Source organism: Anabrus simplex, chromosome 1 (assembly GCF_040414725.1).
Source record: "Anabrus simplex isolate iqAnaSimp1 chromosome 1, ASM4041472v1, whole genome shotgun sequence".
Lineage (NCBI taxonomy): Eukaryota > Metazoa > Arthropoda > Insecta > Orthoptera > Tettigoniidae > Anabrus > Anabrus simplex.
In genome coordinates this window covers 140,690,866-140,717,672 of record NC_090265.1, presented here as the reverse complement: position 1 = coordinate 140,717,672, position 26,807 = coordinate 140,690,866, and the positions used below count along the sequence as shown (strand labels likewise).

Below are 26,807 nucleotides of genomic sequence, written 5' to 3'. Positions count from 1 at the left end.
AAGTGTTGTTAAGTGATATTGCATGCTAAGATATGAATAGATAGATCATTTCAGAGCAAGTTGTAGACCCTCTGTTTATTAAAATTTTAGTATTATAAAAGTCTATCTAATTTAAACATTAAACATTGAATATTCACCGTAATTTTTCATATGCTTTCCACTATGTGTTGGATATTTGGTAATGATTAAGGCTTCAAAGCCATCTTCTTGCTACTGTACCATCAAATGACGTCCTATTCATCAAGTGAATTACACATGAGTTTATCATTATATTAGATTTTTAGTTATTCATGAACATTTTTACAATAACTGTAAAATTTTTATCTCACCTACAATCATTATCAAACACATTTTAGGATAATTTCAACCTGTTGCCTGACAAAAATAATAAGGTTTTGATAGTGACTGAAGATGCCTCACAGTAAGAGGCGAAACATGTCTCACATTAAAAAAATGTTTTAACTTAAATGCCAACATCTTGTATTGTATTGAATAGGTGGAAATAAATATTAAATATTTTCCTATATACATTTTATGACACTTTCAATACAGACGAAAAATGAATTTCATCACTTGTAATAATTGTCATCTCTAGCCGGCCCCTCTGCAACCTCAAGCCTTCATTGTCACACTGTTAACATCTAAATGCAACCTACTAGCATGGAAAAGTGTCTGTTTGAACATGGCAATTACTCAGTAAGTGCAGGAAATTATTCATGTCCTACTTACATCCCAAATAAGCCTGATGGAAGAAGAGCTGAGGGGTTGAACATCACGAAGGTACACTACCTTCCTGTTAAGATGAGTTCGTGCTTCATCCAGCTCATACTGTGATGTAGTTCTTTGATCTGCGCCTAAAGTGTGAACTATTTCCGACATTGGACTGGGTATTGATAGACCATATGCATTTTCTGCACGAACTAAGAAGACGTATGATGTGTCAGGCTTTAGATCAACAATCTGAAAATAAAACAATGAGAATGGGCCATTGAGCTTCATCTGTTAGAGAGGGACTATGTGGACGATCAGTCACCTATTAATTAACTTATTAATACTTACGAAAAACCACATATTTCACATTTTATACAGTATTTCCAGGAACATATACATTTTTGGAAATGCCCATATGTACAAAATTTCCAGCCAGCGATACTTTAATATAGTCAGAATTTTTATACAACAACAACAACAACAACAACAACAACAACAACAACAACAACAACAACAACAACAACAACAACAACAACAACAACAACAACAACAACAACAACAACAACAACAACAACAACAACAACAACAACAACAACAACAACAACAACAACAACAACAACAACAACAACAACAACAACAACAACAACAACAACAACAACAACAACAACAACAACAACAACAACAACAACAACAACAATAATAATAATAATAATAATAATAATAATAATAATAATAATAATAATAATAATAATAATAATAATAATAATAATAATAATAATAATAATAATAATTGCTGTGTACTGGGAAACTGCATCATGTTAATGTGGTGGAGGATAGAGTTGTGTCTGGTGTTTGAGTTTGCAGGAATGTTAAAGGCAGCATGAATACACTATTCCCAGAGTGAAATTACCCATTTAAGATTAAGAATCCCTCAGCCCGGCTGGGAATTGAACCCAGGGCCCAGAAGACCAAAGGCCAAGACAAGGACCACTCAGCTATGGAGTCTGATACTTAGATACTGTATGTTCTTTCAACAAAAAAGAAAATTCTTTCCACTGTTGACTGTACATTTGTAATGTTCCTCTTCAAGTATTTTACTCAATTACAGGTGTAAGGATTATTGTGTAATATGAGATATGTTGGCTAGTTATTCATTTTACTGCTTTCTTGTTCACAACACAATCAGGCAAGGACAATTTACATGCAATTTCTGTTTGGCTTAAGGTGACTAGACACAATTAAACAATATTACATACCATACTCGAAATTATCTCTATACTATCAGTGGTTCCTCTAGTTTCAATGACAGTAAAATATAGTGAAACAATAAACCATAAAACTGTACTCAGCATTTTATCATAAAACCATTTCAAACTGCCCAACAGGCACCAAACATGTGCGACTTTTGAAATGAAAAGTGATATCCTTGAGGTTCAGATTCCATATAAAACTGGAGGTCTCATGGCTGTGATTTAGAAATGTCTTTTTGGGATTATACAAGGGTGAATGAGAAAGTAAGTTACACTAGCTCGCCATGAGAGCACGTTGTGTGTCGTGACCATGGCCAATGTGGAACAAGCTACAGTAACTGCTGAAACGTCTGATAGGAAGGTTGGTGTGGTATCTCGTCATGCTGTGTGTGCAGAGCGGGCTAGGTTTGATGGCGCGTCAACTGGATGTGCACTCCAAATTGGAGCTGCATGCAATAATCAGATTTCTATTGCTAAATGGCTCAATTGCATGGACATTCATTGTAAAATCACTGCTGTATATGGTGAGCATGCAATTTCTCGACCAGGTATTGTAAAGTGGTGTAAACAATTTGACGCTGGGTGCATGGATCTCACGGATGAATATCGCGAAGGCAGGCCCGCAACATCCAGTACCATTGCAAATGTTGACCGTGTGGATGGGATCATTAGAGAGAATTGGTGCATAACACTGCAGGAAATTGCCAGCATGCTAAACACTTTGTATGGCAGTGTGTTCTCCATTGCTCACCAGCACCTTGGATTTCATAAACTGTGTCAAAGATGTGTGCCACGTCTGCTCACCAATGTTCACAAAGGATGTTTCCAATCGTTATTGCCATTTTCGCAATGGTATTCTGTGGAGGGCAACGAGTTTCTGCGGTGAATCATCACAGGGGATGAAGCGTGGGTCCACCACTTAACCCCCGAAACAAAGAGAACATCGATGGAATGGGTGCACACCACATCACCACCACGAAAGAAGGCCAAGATTCAACCTTCAGCAGGAAAGGTAATGGTGACAGTGTTCACTGACATGGAGGGTATGGTGCACATGGAATTTATGCTGAAAGGCACAACAATCAACGTCCGAACTGGTGCAGTGATTCAAGTGGAAGGTATGGCAACATCCTCAATACAGTCCAGACTCAGCACCATGCGATTATCATGTGTTCGGTAAGCTGATAAAGGATCTCGGTGGACGACGATTCCGAACGATGAGGAGGTGAAAGCAGCTGTCTCCAGAGGGTTACATAGCGCTGGAGGTGATTTCTACGTATCCAGAATCAAAAAGTTGGTTGACTGTTCTGAGAAATGTTTACAATCTCTTGAGGACTATGTGAAAAAGTGAACTTACATTGTATGTTGTTATAGCTGTGTTGCCTATGTGTAGGTAGTTTCATAAATGGCCATAACTTGGAACTTTTTGATTCGCCCTCGTATATATTCTCATTTGATGATTTAAAGTGTTAGAATAATGAGAACAATACTAAGTAAATTTTACTCCTCAATGACAATAATCATCCACACAAGCAGCAGAGTATTAATGTAGCTGATAGTTATTCACAGAGTGGATCAACTCTGCCACCAAGTAAGTAGGCTGCACAGTTAGGGTCATATAGCTGTTAGCTTGCATTTAGGAGATGATGAGTTTGAAACCTGCTATTGGCAGCTCTGAAGATAGCTTTCCGTGGTTTGCCATTTTGATATAAGGCACCTGCTGTGGCTGTACACTGATTATAGCTATGATCACTTCCTTCTCAGTCCCAGCACTGTCTTATTCCATCATCACCATAAGGCTTGTCTTGAGTCAGTGTGACGTAAAATCAACAGCAGGAGGGAAAGCACTCTCTCACGACTCTTTTCCTTTGTGATAACTGATGTTAGCATATGTTTCTTCATCCATTCTTAAATGGTTATTCCTATCAATGGGTTCAAATTGTAGCTCATATTAAGTTCACATGCAAGTATTTTCTTCTCTCCAGCAACCAATTCAGTCTTTTCCTGCAATTCCTTTTTATGCACATTGCAACAACAAGGAAAACTAACAACTTGTCTCCCATACTGATTGTATAACTTATACAAATCTTTATAGCTTTAAGGCGACACTCCGGAGATAAAAATCAATATTTTGGTCATTTTGGCGAGATTTTTTAATGACTGAAATTGAAAGGATAGAGTTTTTTTTCTTGTCACAAAGTTATTCCACTGAATTCAATCAATTTATCACTATAATAATACTTTGTTTGCCAATTGTAATTTTACATTTAAATCCCATTTTTCTCCCATAATATTCTGCCAAATGTAACAAAATTTGTATGGTATATGTATCACAGTTATATTAAGAAACCTGCATATGAAATTTTTATGAATTTACATTAACGTGTTAATTACATTTCATGAAAAAAATGGAATTACAAAATTCAAAAGAAAAAAAAATTGAAAATCTATTAATCAGATATGAAGGAAATTTTCATAATATCTCTACTTTTATGTAGGTGACATTCCCACAAAGTTTCTTGAAAATCCATGCATTAAGTAAAAATATCTTTTTATCTCCAGAGTGTCGCCTTAACCAAGCACTCGAAGTGAAGTGTATAATCATGAACAGAGAAGAGCTGAGAGTTTGGACAAGTGAATGGCTTGGCTACATGTAACTCTGAGCTTGCATTCAGAAGATGGTGGGTTCAAATCCCATTGTCAGGAGCCCTGAAAGTGGATTTATGTGGTTTTCCCATTTTCAACCCAGGCAAATGCTGGGTGAACTTAGCCAAGTTTTATGGCCCTATGCCCTTCTTGACACCTCCTATGTGGAGGGATGTATTCACTAGTGTGTGTATGTCCTCAAGTAAGAACAATAAGCCAGGTGCAGCTAAAATCCTCAATCCAGATGGGAATTGAACCCATGACTGTCTGTAATGCTGGCTATTCAGCCAAGGACCTGGAGTTTTGAATTAATAAGGAATATAAACTCAAGAAGCAATCTTGACTTATTATTAATCAAAGAGGATTATGAGAGAAAGTGTTAGGATTCATTTTTTGATTTGGACTGCACACCAGGCAAATACTGGGGTTGTTCCTTAATTACCATGGCCGCTTCCTTCCCCACTCCTAGCCCTTTCCTATCCAATCATTGCCATAAGACATATCTGTGTCAGTGCGACATAAAGGAAATTGAAAAATTCAGCAAATCCTCCTTTCCAACCAAATTTACATATTTACAATATATATATAACCACCTTACAAGCGATGGACACTCATTCATGTATGTTAAACCAGACCACCAATACGTATCAAGTTTGCAAGTTGCTTTATGTCGCACCAACACAGATAGGTCTTATGGCGATCATGGGATAGGAAAGGGGTAAGAGTGGGAAGGAAGCAGCCGTGACCTTAAGGTTCAGCCCCAGCATTTGCCTGGTGTGAAAATAGGAAACAGCAAGTGGCCGTGCGGTTAGGGTCGCGCAGCTGTGAGCTTGCATTTGGGAGATAGTGGGTTCGAACCCCACTGTTGGCAGCCCTGAAGATGGTTTTCCATGCTACGGAAAGGCCACGGCTGCTACCTTCCCAATTTCCCACCCTTCCATCGCCGAAAACCTTTGATGTGTTAGTGCAACGTTAAACAAGTAGAAAAAAAATGGAATCCATGGAAAACCATCTTCAGGGCTGCCAACAGTGGGGTTTGAACCTACTATCTCCTGAATACTGGATAACAGATGCACTTAAGCGACTGCAGCTATCGAGCTCAGTGTAAGATTAATTTCCATGTTGGTTTCAGTTAAGAGATTTACAGGAACAAAAGTTGTGTGGATTCATCAATGTACTAAATTCTGACCTGATGGTAACAGATATGAAAGGTGCAAGGATGTTCGTTAAATGAAGAGGTAGTAATAATGGCAGTAGGATATTTTGCAGATCATCTGTAATGAACACATAAAATGAAAATTTTAGTATGTGTCAGTACTGGAGAACTGAATTATTACACCATGATTAAAAAGACAAACAAATTCATTATATTTTGTCGTCTTATTTCCAGGAAGATGACCAGTCTGTCTAGATATCTAGGTGGTGTTGGTCAAACTACGTTGAAAAATATGACTGATATTTAACTTACTGTAATTGTTTCATTTGGTACTCGATTTGCTGCTACCACCCAGCCAGTCGGGAGACCAGAACTGAAATATTCTACAGTGTAGCCAGCTGGTGAAGCAGAACCTTCATTACTTCCAACACTCTTATTCCAGGACAATGTCACAGAGCACTCTGTTACATTCAGAATTCTCGGAACTGATGGAGGGCTTGGATACAGCGAAGGGTCAGGTGTACGGTGCAAATTAGGACCAGATGGTGATGGATTCTTTTCTACCGTGAGCGATGCTGACCAAGAAGTCTCCCCACTTTCTGAAGATGCTGTACATATGTACAGTCCTGTATCTGCCAGGTGCAAATCTGTGGACCCATAATAAAATATTACAGCAAAGACTCTGCTAAACCAACAACATTAAGGAAAAATTGGAATAGGATGCATTTTGAGAATGATTATCAAAATAATATATATACCATCGAACAACTGCTACTTACACTTTATTTAGTACATCAAGACTTTATTATAATTTTCTTTTTCAATTAATTCAGTTAATTTTAATTGCAGTACTTCAGCTAAATCTGCAGCAGTAAGAAACTTTAGAGGTTGGTATGGCTAATTCTGCAGTAATCTGTGAATTCATTGCCAATTACACTGCAAATAATTGTAGAGGTACTGCCTTTAAAGAAGCCTGTCTTTCAAACAGTAAACGGGAGGAGTATTGAAGTTTCTTGGTGCTACCAACAAAAAGGATCCATTGCACAATTTATAACCTTTACTATCAGAGAACAAGATGTTTAGGGGACATAATAAGCCAATCAGACCTTCTCCTCATGCTGAGGTATAGCTGCAGTTAAGTTATATTTTAGTTACTGTGGAATTAACCATACTGTAGATTTAGTCAAGTCTCTTTTTACCTATGTTATAATATATTAAACAACAATTAATTATTATAATAGAAAAATAATTTTTGGAGGTATATTCAAATAAAAATTGAATTTATTTATTCACTTACTAGTAATAATAATAATGGTGTGAGGCCTCTGGAGAGGCCTGGTGCAGGTCTTTTGAGTTGATGTCGTATAGACGACCTGCATGTTTGTGAAGAGGAGGTCCTACCTGAGATGAATTCTAATGCTGAAGACAGCACAAACACCCAGCCCCTGAGCCATAGGAATGAACCAATGAAAGTTAAAACCCCTGACCAATGCTGGGAATCAAACCAAGGACCCCTTGGAGCAAATGCTAGCCATCTAGCTATGAAGCCAAACTCACATATTAGTGAAAAACCATACTGTAACTATAAACATCTAAATGAAATTGAATTGCTTTTACTAAGATTCTTTGCATGTCTGTGGTGTATTACTTCAACATCTGCATTACTGTATGTTTCTTGATTCATTGAAAATAATACCAATGTTTCAATCAGTACATATTGTATGGAAGGAGGATTGACTTTGGGAGACTAATATAACTTACAACTTTCAACATAAATAAATGCTCAGGTAAGTTTCCTAATAAGAGCACAGGGAAAACTGTTAGAGTTATGAAGAAAATGCATATGACATTTCTTGCAGAAAACTTAATTTCAAAGCCAAATGATCCACTTCATTTTTCGATAGGGCCATTTGCTTACCTGTTATTTTAGTGGATGTAGGGCAAAAATTGTCAAAATTTGGGGTATATCCCTGTAAAAAAAACCACCAGTTCAAAACTGTGAAATATATCAAAATAAAAAGTATCCCTTGAGTGAATCGGGATTTCAAACTATAACCTTACCAAATTTCAGCTCAATCAGTCCAGTAGTTTTTGAGCCTATTTGAAAAAAAAAAAAAAAAAAAAAACCACACACACACACACACACACACACCCTCACTTTTATTAATAGTATAGATTTTCCACTCATTGCTTGGCATACACTGAGATGGTCTACAGTCTTATATATAGTGGCTGGCTTCTTTTCTGAATGGCCAGTGCAATGGTCTTCAGTTCAGAGGGCCCGAGGTTCGATCCCATTCCCCAACTGGGTCAAAGATTTTAACTGCATATAGATGGTGTTTGTTTGTCCCCACTGCTTTTCATTGTTTATATAAAACAGGCAGCGAATGAAATCAAAGAGGAATATGGAAAATAATTACAATCCAAGAAGGAAATCAAAACTCTGAGATTTGCTGATGATATTTTTATTTTGTCTCAGTCTGCAGAAGTTCTGGAGAAATTGCTGAATGGTATGGACAGTCTTGGAGGAGAAGTGCAAGATGGAAATAAACAAATCCAAAACAAAAGTAATGGAGTGCAGTCGAATGAAGTCAGGTGATGTAGGAAATATTAGATTAGAAATGAAGTCTTAAAGGAACTAGATGAACATTGTTAGTTGGGTAGTAGAATAAAAGTAAAGTAAAGTAAACTCGTGTCCTCATCGTGAGGTGGTGCAGCTCTTTTCAGGCACACCCCTATTGGAGGTGAGCTGCATGTACCATTTCAACCACATACCAGCCCTCCTGCCATTCTTAAATTTCTGACAGTAGCGGGAATCGAACCAAGGCCCCCGAGATGGCAGCTAATAACACTAACCGTTACACTACGGAGGTGGACAGTAGTAGAATAACAATGGCAGATGTAAGGATGACATAAAATTCAGACTAGCACAAGCAAGGAAGGTCTTTCTTAAGAAAAGAAATTTGCTCACTTCGAACATTGATATAGGAATGAGAAAAATGTTTTTGAAGACATTTGTCTGCAGCATGGCATTGTATGGAAGTGAAACATGGATGATAACTAGCTCAGAAAGAAAGAGAATATAAGCTTTTGAAATGTGGTGTTACAGAAGAATGCTGAAGGTGAGATGGATAGATCGAATTACGAATGAAGAGGTACTAAATCAAACTGATGAGATGAAAACAATTTGGTAAAATTTAACCAGAAGAAGAGAGATAATGATAGGACACACCTTAAGACACCCAGGACTTGTTCAGTTGGTTTTTAAAGGAAGTGTAGGCAGTAAAAACGGTAGGGGTAGACCAAGGTATGAATATGACAAACAGATTAGAGTAGATATATGATGTAGTACTGTAGTTACACAGAAATGAAAAAGGTTAGCACAAGATAGAGTGGAATTAATAGCTGCTCAAACCAGTCTATCGACTGATGATCTGAGCACAGTTAATTTCTCTGGCTTGGAGATAAAATATTTGTGCTTAATGCATTTTTCTCCATAATCACATAAAAACTACCAAACACTACAGAACACGTAATAGTGAGTACATCCCTCCTCATAGGGTTAGAATCATGAAGGGCATCCAGCCATAAAACTGTGTCAAATTCACAATTGCCAACCCCAATCAATTGAAGAAAAAGCCAAGAAGAAGAAGAAGGTCATATGCAAAGTCTACTGAATCATGTATGAAGTTACTGTTGCTTGATTGGTTACTACGATTTTATCCTGCAGATATTCACTGCTTTGGACTCAACATCAGAACTTCCAGCAAACAATGGTTCATTGTTTTCAATAGCATGCAGCCAATGGCTTACTATGGGAATATCCATTAGATCTCTTGTATGTTAAGTTTTAGGCAGATAGGATTAATCATATCAATCAATAATCAATTATCTGCATTTAGGACTATCACCCAGGTGGCTGGATAGTTAGTCACCTTACAGTAAATAAATTCCAGTTTTAAACCTATTCTTGGCTCCAAGCAACAATTTTATGCTAAGTAAGGATTGGTCATGTAGTCAACAGCATATGGGTAATTGAATGCAGATAATATGGAGGAAAACACAGGGTGATCATACATTTTCTTTCGTCGAGCAAACAGAAACGTTCGGACAAATTTTTGGAAACCTCGGCAAATGTCCTTGTTTTTGGAGTTAGCAAAATATTAAATCATGAGTGTTGTCTCTCACCTTCAGTCAATATACAAACCATATAATTCCAAATCCCAATCAATTAAGGAAGAAGAAAAAGAAGAAGAAGAAGAAGAAGAAGAAGAAGAAGAAGAAGAAGAAGAAGAAGAAGTTATAATCTGTTATTAAATGTTTTCCATTTCAGGTATATTTTAAATTTATTTTATCCTGAATTAGTTTCAAAAGACTGGAGAAACTCACAGTAATAAATCAAGTCAAAATTATAAAGAAATGTCAAAACTGAAAAGAAATGGCTTCCACTAATAATGACAAATTAAAAAAACCCACTTTCAATTATCTTTTTGTGCAAGGTGATAACAGTGCTAGTGATTTCCTGATAGCTGATTACCGTGATTTTATTATTATTATTATTATTATTATTATTATTATTATTATTATTATTATTATTATTCACCCTCCCCTTTCTTACATCATATATCATGCCATTCATTTCATCTCAATAACTCCTCTGATGAGGTTGACGTCAGGAAGGGCATTCAGTCATAAATAATAATAATAATAATAATAATAATAATAATAATAATAATAATAATAATAATAATAATAATAATAATAATAATAATAATAATAATAATAATAATAATAATAATGGTGGCCATGATCATTAAGGGATTGAAGACTAAATGGTCTGACACCGTGGTTAGCCGGTTCGGGTCCCGTTGGTCAAAAAAAATTTCACCATCAGGATGTTGGCTGGCAGGGTAGGGGAGGTGGTGGTATACAATTTCTAATCACTAGATTGTGTGCCAAAAGCCTGGATTAAATTCCAAACCTCTCCGCAGTGCTCATACGGAGTGAGGGCATATCATGCTGTTGATGGCGATTCGTCCGTCAGATGGGACGTTAAGCCTTGATCAGACCCCTTGGTGCTATTCGACAGGAGTAGGCTATGTGCCGGCACTGGTTTTCACCCTCTCCCTTCCTACTATCATGCATCACGTCATTAATTTCATCTCATTAACTCCTCTGATGAGGTTGACGCCAGGAAGGGCATCCAGTCATAAAAAACCCTGCCACGACAGATTCATCTCACCTCATACCCAACCCCATAGAGAAACAGGACAAGGGTTGGACAAACAAAATAATAATAATAATAATAATAATAATAATAATAATAATAATAATAATAATAATAATAATAATAATAATAATAATAGCCGCCTCTGTGGTGTAGTGGTTAGCGTGATTAGCTGCCACCCCCGGAGGCCCGGGTTCGATTCCCGGCTCTGCCACGAAATTTGAAAAGTGGTACGAGGGCTGGAACGGGGTCCACTCAACCTCGGGAGGTCAACTGAGTAGAGGTGGGTTCGATTCCCACCTCAGCCATCCTGGAAGTGGTTTTCCGTGGTTTCCCACTTCTCCTCCAGGCGAATGCCAGGATGGTACCTAACTTACGGCCACAGCCGCTTCCTTCCCTCTTCCTTGCCTATCCCTTCCAATCTTCCCATCCCTCCACAAGGCCCCTGTTCAGCATAGCAGGTGAGGCCGCCTGGGCGAGGTACTGGTCATACTCCCCAGTTGTATCCCCCAACCAAGAGTCTGAAGCTCCAGGACACTGCCCTTGAGGCGGTAGAGGTGGGATCCCTCGCTAAGTCCGAGGGAAAAACCGAACCTGGAGGGTAAACAGATGATGATGATAATAATAATAATAATAATAATAATAATAATAATAATAATAATAATAATAATAATAATAATAATAATAATAATAATAATAATCGACTTTCAACCTACATACAATTAGTGCGTGTTGAAGAGATGTTAAGTACAGGACAAAAATGGCCAATCAGACACCAGTGGGATCCGAACCCACAACCTCCCAATTTCGCATTGGTTGCTCTACCAACTGAGCTATGGTGGCCTAGGTTATCTTTGTTCTATTGGAAGGGATCTAAGCTACATGTATGGCACAACTGCCATCACAATGTACAGTGCGTGCAAGTCCCCGTTGAGGGCCAAGTCAATGAATATTGAATTTTCATGACCGCATTGTAATCAAAATTGACTTTCAACCTATTAGGTTGTGTTACATACATTTAGTATATGTTGAAGAGATGTTAAGTATAGATCAAAAATGATCAAGATCCAAACCCACAACCTCCCGATTTCGCGTCGGTTGCTTTACCAACTGAGCTATGGTGTCTAGTTGGCCATTTTTCCTTCATCAACTTCCTTAAATACTAAAATATTGTTAAGATCTACAAACATTTTTCCATGTGACCACAGGTTAGAATTTAAAAACAAAATCAACAGACATTGTTATCATCTACAAAAAAATTTCCATGTGACCGCAGGTTAGAATTTAAAAAAAAATCAACAAATATGAAAAGTACAGTTAAATTATTGTGTCATTTTCTACGACTCACCATCAATATGAAGGGTTCCAGAATCCATGATAACTATTCTTGATCCTTGATCTGTAAGTAATGAGCCATTTTTATACCATTTGATTTTTGGAAGAGGTGAACCAATAGCTTGACAAGGGAGAGTAGCTATCGACTTCAGTGGTAAAGTTTGATTGGCAGGACCAATTTGAATGATGGGAGGTGGTACATCATTCATCGAGGTTACCTGGACATAATAATGACATTTTTACATAGGCAGTTATGTTCTAAATTTTACCCTTCTATAAGCATAGAAACAGATTATTAATGAAATAATGATGATGATGATGACTAGAGGCTGGATTATATGTAATATAAAAAGAGAAATATATACATAAATATGTAGGTAAAATTGACAAAATATGTAGTTAATAATATCTAAGTCTTATTTGATGCATTCTTGTAAACAGAAAAGCAAACAAAACCAAAAAAAGTTAAAAGTGCAGATGTTATTCAACCTCTAAATTTCATTTGGAGGCACAATTAATAACTAAATAGTTTTCCAAATTTTCTGTGGTCATTGATTGCCTTCTGTCTGTTAGGGTGTTCTTATACAGAAAAGGAACTTTCAACTTCAGGATGTTGGGGACAGCACAAACAACCAGTCCCAGAGCTAAGCGAAGTAATCATTCAAGATTAAAATGCCCAGTCCCTCCAGAAATCAAATCCAAGGCCTTCCGAGCCAAAGGTCACCGCACTGACCATTAAGCCAAATAGCTGGGAAAAAAAAAAAAAAAAAAAAAAAAAAAAAAAAAAAAAAAAAAAAAAAAAAAAAAAAAAACCAGTTTCAGCTATTATATTACTGTCATTTTGATTTGGTGCCGTCTTCACTGCTTGCATGTCAATTTCAATGTTCTGTTTTACTCCACCAGATGGTAGACAGACAAGAAATCTGTTGAGCTGAGTTTTTATGGCTGAGTCTTTATGATGCCAGCATCACAGAATATGGAATGCTACATGAAAGTTTTGCCACCCTTCAAAAATCCAACTAACTCTGCTAAGTCTGAACCCACGATCTTGGGATTTAGATGCCAACATTTGACCGATGATCCACAGTGGAAGTTATTTTTATTGACACTTGGTACTCTTAAGACGGAGAGGAGTTAAGGGAAATTTGAAACATAGCATTGTCAGCATCTTTCACAACATAAGAAACAAGTGAAATACTTTTCATACCTGGAGAAATGCCCGTACAGTTGTAGAACCTGCGACGTTAAGAGCTGAGCAGATGAGGAACCTACTGTCCTCTCTCTGGACTCCTTGGATCTTGAGAGTTCCTTCTGGTGTTACATGATAATGACCATATGCATTTCCAGGAAACATGAGTATCTGACTACCTTCCTTGGTCCAGAAGACTGAAGGTGGAGGATTTCCCTTTGCTGCACACTCAAAGTTTGCTATTCCATTCAGTCCCACTTTTTGATCTTGTGGTTGAAGAATTATTTTTGGAGGAGCTTTAAAAGAAACACAAATATTAATTATTCTATAATAGCTATGGTATCAAGAAGCATAACAATGTTTGTTTTATTGTGCTAAAGGGGGCAATGTGGATAAATTATACAACCAGAAGACATTTATTCACTTGAAAACAATGGTAGTCTATCTGTATTTTCCTTTTTCCTAATTTATATTTCATATTATTATTATTATTATTATTATTATTATTATTATTGTTGTTGTTGTTGTTGTTGTTGTTGTTGTTGTTGTTGTTGTTATTGTTATTATATTGTTGAGAGTAGTGATAAGGGTGCTCCTTAGAAGAAGTTTGGAGCTGATTAACAATGGAGAAGACAGCAAGATGATCTGGAAGTGGAAACTACAAAAAAAAAAATTGCAGGCCTATATAAATAGTGTGTATGATGAATGACAGCGAAGTCTTGAGCGAGTCAGTGGCAAGTGAACACAAGCAGTTACGAGATGGTCACGAGTCCGTGATGTCATTTGGTGACAAGCGAGTCCATCAAACAGCTCTGAGCAGATTTCAACGAGGCTTATTAGTTGTGAAGTAGCCTGTTCTGGATTCTGGAACAACACTGTGCTGTGAAGGCCATGTTGGAGAACAGAAGTTCGAATCACAACCAGACCATGTGATTGTGAGTAAATACTGTGTTGAATTGAAAACCTAAATAAGAGTGAACTTGTAAAATAACTAACTGTAAATAGTAGTCCAGTAAATTTAGTGGTTGGTAAAATCTCTCTGAATAGTAATTTTGGTTTTTAAGGCCCTCACAACAACAACAACTACTACTACTACTACTATCACTACTAATACTTCCGCTACTTCTTCTTCTCGTGTGTTTGGCATAAGTAGCACGTATAACCATTAGTTAGCATTGGGCTTCTCCATATTATCACTTTCCCAAAACCTCCTCATCCACTCTCTATGAGTGTCTTCTTTCTTGTGTCCATACCTTTTTGAATTTCTTGCCATCAGTTCCTTGGGTGTAAACTTGTGGGAGTTGAATTTTTGTCTATATGTTGCCTGTGTAGTTGCCAGTGGGTCAATATTGACTTCTGTGAGATACTTTTGGATGTCTACTAACCAACATACTTTGGTTTGTTGGGTTCCATTTGGTGTAGATTTTCTTGGTCAATCACAAATAGTCTGTTCATGCAATATATAATATATATATACCGGTATATATATAGATAGATAGATAGATAGATAGAGAGAGAGAGTGTATGTGTGTTTTCTCAAAAGAAATTTGGAGGTTGATTTTGATGGTGATTTCATGAAGCTTCTCGATGGCATATCTGACTTCCTCAGGAGTCTGGATAATTATTGCTAGATCATCAGTGAAGGCGAGGCATTTTAGGTTGATCCGCTTACTTTTTCTTCCTATACTTATTCCTGGTATTTCTTTCTCCTATGTTTCAACAATTTTATTTAGTACCAGGTTGAACAGGAGTGGGGACAACACATCACTTTGTCTTACTCCTGTTCTAATTTCAAAAGGTTTGGAGATTTCACCCATGAATTTCACTTTAGATGTTGCATCTATCAAATTTTATTGGATTAACCTAGTTGTTTTACTGTCTACACTGTATTCACATAATACATAAAAAAAGAACAGATCTGGAACCTCAAAACCTGGAACCTCAGCACTGCCAGTCAATCCATAAAATGATCACTTTTATAGACTTCAACAAGGCATATGACTCAAGTGATCACCTCATCATTGTGAATATATGGGAAAGCGGAATCATACTTGCAGCTTGGAGAACTCCTTGGACTCGCATACCTCACAGACAAGATGGCATGTGGTAGGAGTAAAATGCCTTGGTGATTGTTTGGAACTGCCTTGTTGTCTTTTCTCTGTAGTGGGTGAACCCAAGCAGTTTTCTAAGCTGCAAGTATGATTCCACTCCCCCATATATTCACAATGATGGCTTATAGACAGTCAACCAAGAGTTCATCTTTGATCTTGAACATCTCAGCAATTATGCTGCATTCCCCTGATGCTTTGTTGTATTTAATGTGTAATATGATGTTTCATATCTCATCATGTGCCAGTGGAACAGAGTCCTGGTTTGGGGCAGATATGCTGAATTGGAGTTTCTCTGTAAGTGGTTTGCGGTTGTGTAGCTTCTCAAGAACTGTTTCAGTTGGCCTTTGTGTTGGCCTTGAGTGTCCTGTCAGGGTGTTGAAAACAAAGGCTGGACTTCTTCCTCCAATGCTGACCCTTCATTGTGTTTTCCCATTATGTGTTCTTAATCATGTTCCTGTCCATTATCTCATTCTACAGTCTTGTTAATATTGCAGTTAATGAGAGAAGGGATACATGGAGAACTTTGTTATACATGACTAAGGGCTCGATAATATAAGAATCTAATGTACGAAAGCATTATGTGTTCTAGCAATAACATAGTTCACTTCATCACCATAAGACTTACCTGTGTCGGTGCAACGTAAAGCAAATTGTAAAAAAACAACCAAAAAGCATAGTTCACTAATTCAAATATAAATCCTAAATTATATATCAGCTGTACAATTTACATATGTTGTTCAATAAATAAGGTAATAAGAACTCTCAGATGTGAATTTTTTCTATTTTATTCCAGTTTCACATCAGAAATAGAGCATGTATATCACTGCCCCCCCTCATGGCTATAAGTATACATAGTATTAATTATACTGTCCAAACATCAGTTGTTAGGTCCCAGGGCTGACCAAAATATGGTGAAATGTTGAAATAAGTAGTATGATCCTATTCTACCATTTCATAAGACACATTAGCTCCTCAAAATTTTACAAAAAATGACCCAATATGATGTGAACAGACTTTGTGTTGGTGTACAACAACACTAGGCTACACTCACAAGGAACATTTGTAAAATGCCAAGCAGGTAAATTTTAGCTGCCCATACTGACTTCTCACAAATTTACTTTGAAAGGTGCAGACACGCTCAACCGCAAGAAGAGATTGCAAATTCTGCAAATACATTTGGTACTGAATTTAGTGACAAGATCATTTCTAATTATTCATCAGCTAAAATTCTGAATACTGACCAATCTGGACTTAGTTATGAAATTCATAGAGACTGCACACTCTCTAGCATCAATGAAAGAGACAAGAATGTCAAAGTGAAATCAGCATCTGGAATATCACATTTGTATACAATTCAGGTCACTGTATCTCTCTACGTGTTATTGTATTATGTGAACAAAGTGACACATCTGATCCCCTTGTGCAACAGAACATGATCCTACCTCCTAACATATATACACAACTTCTTCAGAATCAGGCAACTTCTCTCCAAATGCTGGAACAAAATATTGTCTAGTTATAGATTCATTTTCACTCCAACAAAATCTGTTTGTAATGCCAGCTTAACAACCATTTCATCTGGTGTACCTTTCTTTGTTCAATCTTTGGATGTATACTCTTTTCATCAATGGAAGAAGTTCACCAAACGTTTTTCCCCTAGTGCACCGTCACTGCATTCTCCTACTTAAGAGGCTTGCAGTGGTGTCTCAATGACGTACTAGTGCCAGCGTCTTGGAGAGGTGTAGCAATCCAACTGATGAGCCCACTGCTGCACTGGGGCGAAATGCTGGTAATTTCATGATTGAAACAGCCTAAAGACTCAAGAACTTGAATGTAACTAATTATTGAGAAAATACAGTTGTATGTGTGAATAGCCTTGTACTGAATAGGTGGACCCATTTTATCTACCAAATTATATCTAGGTTCATAAACATGTATAATTACTACTTTGGGCAGCTAAAATTCGTACAATAAGCATTGATTACAGCTGAACTTTCTATTGTCCCCGTCAAATTTGGCGATATCTAGTATATTTCCAACAAGTGGATATTAAAAGTTTTATTGTCTGCCTGGAGCTGTAATTTGTCATTTGGGAAGTAGTTGGCGAGCTCAGAACCAGTTTTTTCATCATTCAGAGGGGCGATGTATTGATCGAGCTTTGACAAGGCCAAGGCAAATCACGTGACGAGTCCATGCACTACCCTGCCATGCGTAAACGACAGACAGCCTGATTCCAGAATAGTCTGAGCCAATTAAAGGTGACCTAACGACCAATTATCGTTCTCGTTGGAGTACACGCCTCCCAAGCCGAGAATATAAAAAGCCTTGTTCCGAGTAAATTGCTCTCTACTCTCTGCATTCTCTGAACTCTGTACTTGCTGTTCTATGCTGCTGTGCGACGCTACGACCACGTGGAGAAATAACATTTCAGTGCAAGCAGACGCCCGTTCTGCCACAATTTAGTGAATAATTTGCTAACTCCTACGGAGTAAAAATCATCTCAAAATCCAAGTTAAGTGTGACTATCTAGAAGAATAATCAATATTCTGCGTGTGTTTGTGCCAATATTTACTCTTGCCATCTCAGTTACAGCTTACGCCTGGAACTCAACAGAAGTCATCTTGAAAGCCGCAGCACATCAACATGGATAATTCTGCAATCATCTGCAATTCAACTTCATCGAGGGACCTTGACTACCAAGTCTCCATGGATCTGTAAAATGTGAGGCGTCTCTGGTCATTGGAAGGAAACTGGCCGGGGAAATGCTGGAATGATTGACTGCTACCTGGGATCAAACCTCATCTAAAACTTGAGTACCATTTAATTTAATTTCTGTCTCATCTTTTGTAAAACTAGAGGTCTTTTTTCTTTAAATCGTAGATCTATTAGTTTTGTTGTAGTTAGAAACATTTCATTTTTCCATTTCTTAAGGTGTCGTGGAAGACGAGTCACATGTGTGAATGAAATTTTGAACCTGTTAGAGTAGACATGAGCTAAATATCTAAAAATCACTGACCACGCGATAAATCTACTTTTTTGTGTAATGTTGAAATTTATCGGACTTGAATTTACGTGTACATTTTGTGAGATAGGGTCGAACCTAGTGTCTTTTCAAGATCACTTGTATTCCGTAGGATCGAGTCATCTAATTTTATGATATTTCACGAGGATTGGTAGATGTAATAATCACTTGAGTAATAATAAAAATGACTAAAGATTGGGTAAAAGAGAATTAAACGCTCGTGATTCATAACTTTACAGTAGATTCCTTATATGTGAGATTGAATGTGCTCTGTTCATGAAGTGTCTGGAATATGACCAATCCTGCGGTATATTTATTATGTAATTGAGCGATTGGATGATTTATTCATGATGATTGACTTGTTCTTGTGTTATTGGGAGCGCAAGATAAATTATAATTGATGGAGCACGTGTTGCGTGTGTATTTCACGGATAGGGAATAATAATAATGCGATTGAGGCTCACGGACGCGATAGTTTCAACTTGTAACCCATATGATGGTAGTGATTATGGATTTTATTGGAATCTTCAATTATAGTTTCAAAAAGTTAGATGAATTTCCATCATTGTGAGAAGCATATTCCTACCCAAGTGATATCCCTAAATTTGATCACTAATCACCATTAATGATAAAAATAATTTCTGTACACAAATTATCTCCTACTGGATATGATATGACCTGACTATTCTTAAAAATCAAGAGTAAACTTGCAGGAACAGGATTCGATGTAAATAATGTATATAAAATACATGTTTCCCAGTATGAATGAGTGTGTGTGTGTGTGTGTAAATATGTGTATTTTTCTTGTATCATGTTTGTTCTATTTAACTTGATCTGGTCATGTACTTGTGGCGACGCAGATTACATTCATCGTTGTGTGCTACCTTAAGAAGTAATTTTCGTGCCCTTAAGGGAAAATTTGATAAGTTTAAGTTGAGGTAGACTAGGAAAGGATTTATTTGTTGATGAACGTAATTTAAAGGGAGAGATCATCTCGTTATTTTCACAAAGGCAATCGATTTGTAAAGTAAATTATTATTTAACTAGTTCACACGTGGATAACAAAGTTTTTCTAACACATTTATATTTGAATTTTGAAATATTTTTAAATTAATTTGGAATGTAAATGCCATGCAAAGATCAGAATTAGATGTTCACTAGCTGCATAATTACTTTGAATTCTGGTGATAATGAGTCACATTAATTAATTGGAGAATAATTATTTTGGAATGTAAATGACAATTGCTATGTGAATGATGCAGTGAGGAATTAATTAGAAACACGATCGTGTGATGGTGAAGAACATGTTAATTAAATAAGGAGAGAGATTGATAATAATAAGAATAATAATTAATTAATTTTGAAGTTTTTTTGAAATTAATTTCGATTTTCTATTAAAGCTTATACTGGTGTAATTGATCCATGTTAAATACTTTAAATGATAAAACTTAGTAGAATTGAGCTTAAACCACGTGTTGAGGCTACTTTAAAGCCATGAAGCCTTTAACTACTTTATTGTAAAAACATTAGCAAGACAGTTATCTAGTTATTTTGTGAACCTCTTTGTTAAGTTTTTTGAAATTCTTTCAGCAGGATATTTTGATTTTAAAAAGCGGTAGGCCTAATTTTTCTTTGATTTTCATTACAGAACAGTAAGGCTGGAGGTTAAGAAATACGTGTCTCTCAAAGACTGAGGAAGAAATGGATATTATGAAAGTTCAATGTAAAAGAAAGTAATATCAGCAAGAACATTTTCATTTGTGATCTGCTTGTGTTAATAAATGTCAGTGTGTTGTTTTAAAATTTTTTAATCCTTGCTTGGTCATCAACCCTTCTTTTCCCTTAAATGCCTCTAGAAAACAATAGCCAATGAACGAACGGTCCACCTTGGGATATCTCGCTCACTGGCTGGGCTTAGCTAGGCAATAATGGGGGCACAATCATGTTTGATTTTATACCATTATCAGCCAGGCACTTCACGAATGTTCCTTGTCAGTCAACTGCATGCTTGGGGTGTAAGTTCTATTATGAGGCACTGGACCGTCCTGTTCAGACATGGTATTGACTGATATCAATCCTTCTGGACCACTTTAAAAGCATCTACATGGAGGAGGATTAGGGTTTGCCAGTGATGTTTAGCAAGCTGTCATATTCTGACTTCAAATATCTGACTCTGGTTTCTTCTGTGCTGAGGTAGATACCTTGTTATACTGTTAAATGAAGTCTTTAGACAAGTAGGAGGAACACGTGTAAGAAGAATATGTTCCAACTCCATACTATGTTTTATACCTGTGTAGAGGGTCCCTCATATAAACTCAGACCGAACGCACGGTGTCTGACTCTGCGCTACGGCAGCTGCCTCCGCCGAACTTATGTCATGCGCAGCCGCCCTGTTTTAAGCGTGTATATAATCTTACCTTGTAAAAGATGCTGGAGGTGTCATCCTTCCTGGGTTATACAGGCATTGTAGCTGGTAACCACATTCTGACTGAAGCGAGTGTAATGTTTCTGATTTTATTAGTAATGTTTTCTTTCAGTTCCTCCAATGTGTGAGGATTTATTTGATACTCTTTTTCTTTCAGTGTACCCCACAAGTAAAAAATTACACATGATTAGTTCTGAAGAATGAGGGGGAGATAGACCAGCACTGATCATTCTGTCTGCAAACACTTCCGAGATTGTAAGAAGGGAATCTTCAGCTGTATCAGCAGGGGCTAAATCTTGTTGAAACCAACCACACAGTTTTTCTTCTTCGTTTACTGATGAAAGAATGATGTCAAAATGTCATCTTGATACCTTTCTGCATTTACTGTTGTCTCAAAAAAAAAATTGGCCTAATTTATTCGTCTTGTACTAACAGCACACCAAACACCAATCTTCCTATCATAATGAGGGACTTCATAAACACCATTAGGATTTTCTGCACACCAATAGCAAGAGTTATGACTGTTCTCACGACCATTAAGATAACTGTCTCACCATGTTAACAGCTGAGATTCAGACTGGCAACTCATGCTTGCCAGGTCGAACTTGTGCAGGCTGCTTGCAAGGTCAAGAACTATGCACATGTCTCTCACACTGCAGCTGCCGTAGCACAGAGTACAAAGACCGTGCATTCAGTCTGGGTATATATGAGAAACCCTGTATAGAAGTTGCATGTATTTATGTAATACAGATCCTCTTACCTTATTTATTGAACTAACCTCAGATTTTCTGAGAATATGGATGTATTCTTCCCTTTATTGAAGTTTTAGGCTGTTATTAAAAATAGAGACAATTACTTTATTGCTATAGTGTTACGATTTGGCAGGCACTTACAATGGACTGTGAGGGATACTCGTGCTGAAATACTGCCAACAATATTCTCTGCATCACAGATGTACATTCCTTCATCAGCTGGTGTAATGTTTTCAATTCTTAGGGATTTGTCATCCAAGACCTGGGCTTGTCCCATTGGCATACTGCCATCTTCTCGGCGCCACGAGATGTTAGGTAATGGATCCCCACCTACTTTGCATTGAAACTGGATAGTTTGACCCTCAAGCATGGTGACATCTGTTGGCTCCTTTCTGAAGAAAGGTTTAACTAGAAGTTAAAAACATCTGCATTTGCATTACATAATGATAGAAAATTAGCACCAACTACATGGTAAATACAGCAACAGCTGGACAGATAAATGCTATGGATTAAGGTGAAATGAATTATAGTAAATTTTAATCTAAAGTTATGTGAAGGGTCAGAAAAAAAAAAAAAAAAAGGTAAGTCAACTTTTTGTCGTAATTGTGTTAGCACTGATACACAGGGCATCAGACCAAGCTTACTTCAGTTTGTTACATTTCGAATTTCAGTTATTCAAAGCATATGATTATTTACTTGTTTATCAAGTAATGTTTTGAAATTAAAATGTCATTTTTCTGAATTCTGAAACAAGTTGACTTACCTTTCTTTTCTCTTGCCCTTCATACTGTATATTGGAAAGATATAACCCTTATGAGATATTACGCAGCATCTCGCTTAGGTGCTCAATAGAATTACACAGGAAGTCTTAAACTTAGCTGAGGTAATCTTGGTGATTGTGCTATTGCCTGTAGTAGTGTCATGAACAAGATGAAGGTCAATAATTGAGTACAGTGGTCATACCAAGAGGATATGGCAAGACAAAACAGGAAGAGAGCCTGTTCAGACAGAATCAAATCAAATGTCACACATCATAAGCCTTTGCCCTTTAAAAAATGCAAATATGTGTAGGCTATATGTTTCTATCGTGCTGACATAAAATTTGAAATCATTGACATCTGGATAAGACAGTCTAAACCTTCCATGGAGTAATTTGTGTCTACGATATTGTCAATCAGCAATCAAACAAGAAGGGGATTTTGAGGGAAGTGCATTTGAAAAATGATTGCTCCTACGTGTAAGCTAGGCTAGCAAGAAAGAAGGGCTTCACAACACGATACTGACCTAAAGGGTCATATTGGACGCCAACCTGGCAGGCAGTGAGTGGAAAAATGAGGCAGTGATAAGCCCTAGCTATATGATACTCTTACCACCCATTTATTTTCCACACCTTAATGTCCTTTAGTAGGCGACCATGCAATTTACTGCTTATGCAGGAATCATCAAAGCTTCATCAATAATAAAAAAATAACAGCTGATTTTTGCAGAATATCTGCTTCTGAGTTGTTCCATTTAATAGAAGGAACTGAACTTTCTGTTACTGAAACAGGCAAACCAAAAGTGTTGTGAATTGTCTTACCATCTGGTAATAACAAAACTGCAATTCCTGTCCATGCAGCAGCAATTGCAATCTCACCTCTGCTTAAACTTGAATAAACAAATGTTTTCCTGCAGCCTCCTGGACATTCTAAAAAAAAGTTCTAATTTGATTTCATAGAGCTATTGGACTAACACATATCTGCATAGATAACTTTCATAGAGCCATATACTGGTTAATACAGTTAACTGCAATGACTTAAGCATCATGTTATTTGAATAAATTACTATTTTATGCAAATAAAGGACTTAATGAAATTAATATTTTTTCTAGCAATCCTGAGATGGAGACCTTTCGTAACACTTGCTCGGGCTCCGCTTTAGCTATTCCTCTTCACCATTCTTCTCTGTATAATAAATCTTTCATTGTAACCGGTTCCAGGCTTTGGAATTCCCTGCCAGTAAGTGTCAGGGGCATTGACTCCTTGCTCAAATTTAAAATATCTTGCCGAGACTTCCTGTTGAGAGTTACCGATTGAAGTGTGTATTAGTGTGTATTGTGTGCGTGTGATTGGTAATTGTAGAATTAAAAATTGTTTCTGTTAGTTTTATATAATGTAAACGTAAGGGTAGTTGATAAGTGTGTACATTGTAAGTGTGTATGCAAGTGTCTATGAGAGATAGAAAAGAGGACTGAAGTAACGAGCTAATAAGCTAATAAACTGCATATTGTGTGGGTGTGTAACTTAAGCTTAATTTAGGAAATAGTATAAGTAGTGTAATTAGTATAATTAGTAATAGGCTACCTTAATATTATTTGTTGTATTGTGGTTAAGTGTAAGAGAGGGCCGTGTGCCGTAACTTTGCCACATGAAAGAAGCCATAATAAATAAATAAATAAATAAATACTGCAGTTTTCTCACAATATTGTGTTATATGTTCAAAATATACACCCAATATAGAAGATAGATTTGTGATTGTATATGTCTTTATGAGTGTGTACAGGTGTATTTTGAAATTAGATATGTTTTATATATTACTTGCTCATAATAATTCAATATATTGACTGTCTGTCAATTTTACCTAAATCTGGAAGCAACTATGCAACTCTGAAAAGAATAACTTCAGATCATCTTATTTTTCATTTAAACTGATCACTTACCATATACTGTTAATGCCACAGGATTGCTTTCTCTGATGCCCACCATGTTCTGTGCAACACATTGGTATCTTCCGCCATCACTTTGCTGTACATCATTGATCTTCAGGGTTCCACCATTTACCACCTTTATCCTGCATGGTTGTGAAAGAAATACAATACAGTAATTGTGAATCCAAGAACAATAAATAACAGTATATGGTTCAATGAACAGGATTCATAAAAATGTTGTTGGCTTTACATCTCACTAACTACTTTTGCGGTTTACGGAGATGCCGAGGTGGCAGAATTTAGTCCTGAAGGATTTCTTTTATGTGCCAGTAAATCTACCGACATGAGGCTGACGTATTTGAGAACCTTCAGATACCCCCGGACTGAGCCAGGATGGAACCTGCAAAGTTGGGGTCAGAAGACCAGCACCTCAACCGCTTGAACCACTCAGCCCAGCAAACAGGATACAGTTTCTTGAGTCAAACGGCAGAATAGCTTTGGACTATTTCATAATCAATTCATCAATCATCAGTCACCACTGATCTGCATTTAGGGCTGTCACCCAGGAGGCACATTCCCTATCAGTAGTTTACTTAATCTTTTATTCATTTCAAAGAATTTATAAATTTGTCTACATATGCCTTGGTAAATTATTCTCTTCCTATAAGCAAATATTTGCCCCAATTTGTCCTCTTGAATACCAACTTTATCATATTGTGCTCTTTCCTACTTTTGAAAACACAACTCAAACTTATTCATCTACTAATGTCATCTCTCCACTAACAGCTCTGAACATACCATTTATCTATATATTAAAAGAGTTTACTAAAAACAGCTTTGGCAAATCCGTCCATCTGTTTTACTGGACTGATTTGCTTCGTTTTTGTTTTATTCTCTCCAGAATTACTTGCCAGTGAATCATGAGACACCGATAGGTCCCTAAGTTCAGCCAGCTTTGAGTAATCATAAAATCAAATCATTAAATGATCAATCCAATAATTGCACGTGAAGACTTACCCTAACGCGCAATACATTCTGTTCCTAGCAGCTTGCTAAGCGACTAACACTTGCATTAATATTCTGATACTAGCAAATGTACCCGTGCTTCGCTACGGTATTCTGCATTGTATACGAATATTGAAGTAAATACTGTACATGCAGTAAATAAGATTGTTTTAAAATAGCATGTCTCTTAGCGTTATCCGAGAAACACGTCGTTTCCAATGTAAAGTGCTTGTTACGGATTTGTGATGATAACGGCAGGCTCACTTGCCTACTACCATTCATAATCGAGTTGGGAAGTTTACATTATAATTGCAGGCCCCATTGCCTACTGCGTGGTCACAATCGATTTGGGGAGTTTCCGTTACAATGGCAGCCCCCTTTTTCTACTTCCAGACATATTACGAATTGAGGAGTTTTTGTTATAATGGCAGGAAACTTCCCTACAACCAGTCAAAATTGAGTTGTGCAGTTATCATTATAATGACAGGCCCCTTTTCCAACTGTCAGCCAGCTTACTGCCAGTCACACCAAGTTGATGAGTTTCCATCAAACTAGCAGGCCAGTATGCCTAATGCCAGTCACATTTTAGATGGGTACATCTGTTTATAACTGCGTGAACGCTTGCCTACAGCCAAACACAATCAGGTAAGGGGAGTTTTGAACAAAACTGCAGGCTACCTTGCCTTCTGCAAGTCAAATCGAGAAGTGAATTATTCATTACAATGGTAGGCCTGCCTTATTAATGCCAGTTACACAGGAATTGGAGAAGGACCGCATTCCTACTGCCAGTCAAAGTCGGTGTGGGGAGTACTGATTACAATAGCAGACACACCCTTTCTCGATCGCTACAAAATCGACATCAGTGAATATATATAGTTCGACATACGAAAGTATGTGCTTGTTTACAATATTGCAGACCTTCATTTACAGATTAACTGCTGCTAAACAGTACATCATATCGAGAAAGGATTGTACCATAAGACGCCGGATTTAGCAGCGTAAATTGCTGGTCTTATGATATCTCATCCATTCATGGGTCAGATTGAATTAGAAACGTGGAATAGGGTAAAATTTGTGTAAGATTATCTCACATTGCATTGCTTTTCGGATAATTAAGTGACAGCTACATACATAGCATTTGGCTCACATATGGCTACTGGGTGGACCAATTTTCGTGTAGAGTTTGATGATTCTATCTTTCCTATAAGTGATGGAAGATATGAATTATGTATGTGAAAAGTCCAAATTTACTTAACATCGAGAAATAGAGAAAAATCAAACGTAAAAGGGAT

General features: G+C 37.0%; 1 protein-coding gene across 1 annotated transcript in view; it reads right to left on the bottom strand.

The window, feature by feature from the left end:
- The window catches only part of LOC136858114 (roundabout homolog 2), a 195,557-nt gene that overhangs the window by 48,169 nt on the left and 120,581 nt on the right, over positions 1-26,807 (bottom strand). Inside the window, exons 4-9 of the mRNA XM_068225269.1 lie at positions 24,523-24,653; positions 21,966-22,232; positions 13,533-13,810; positions 12,339-12,543; positions 6,076-6,410; positions 730-960 (exon numbers count right to left, since the gene is read on the bottom strand). Coding sequence (XP_068081370.1) covers positions 730-960; positions 6,076-6,410; positions 12,339-12,543; positions 13,533-13,810; positions 21,966-22,232; positions 24,523-24,653 — 1,447 coding nt within the window. The remainder of the gene's footprint in view (positions 1-729; positions 961-6,075; positions 6,411-12,338; positions 12,544-13,532; positions 13,811-21,965; positions 22,233-24,522; positions 24,654-26,807) is intronic.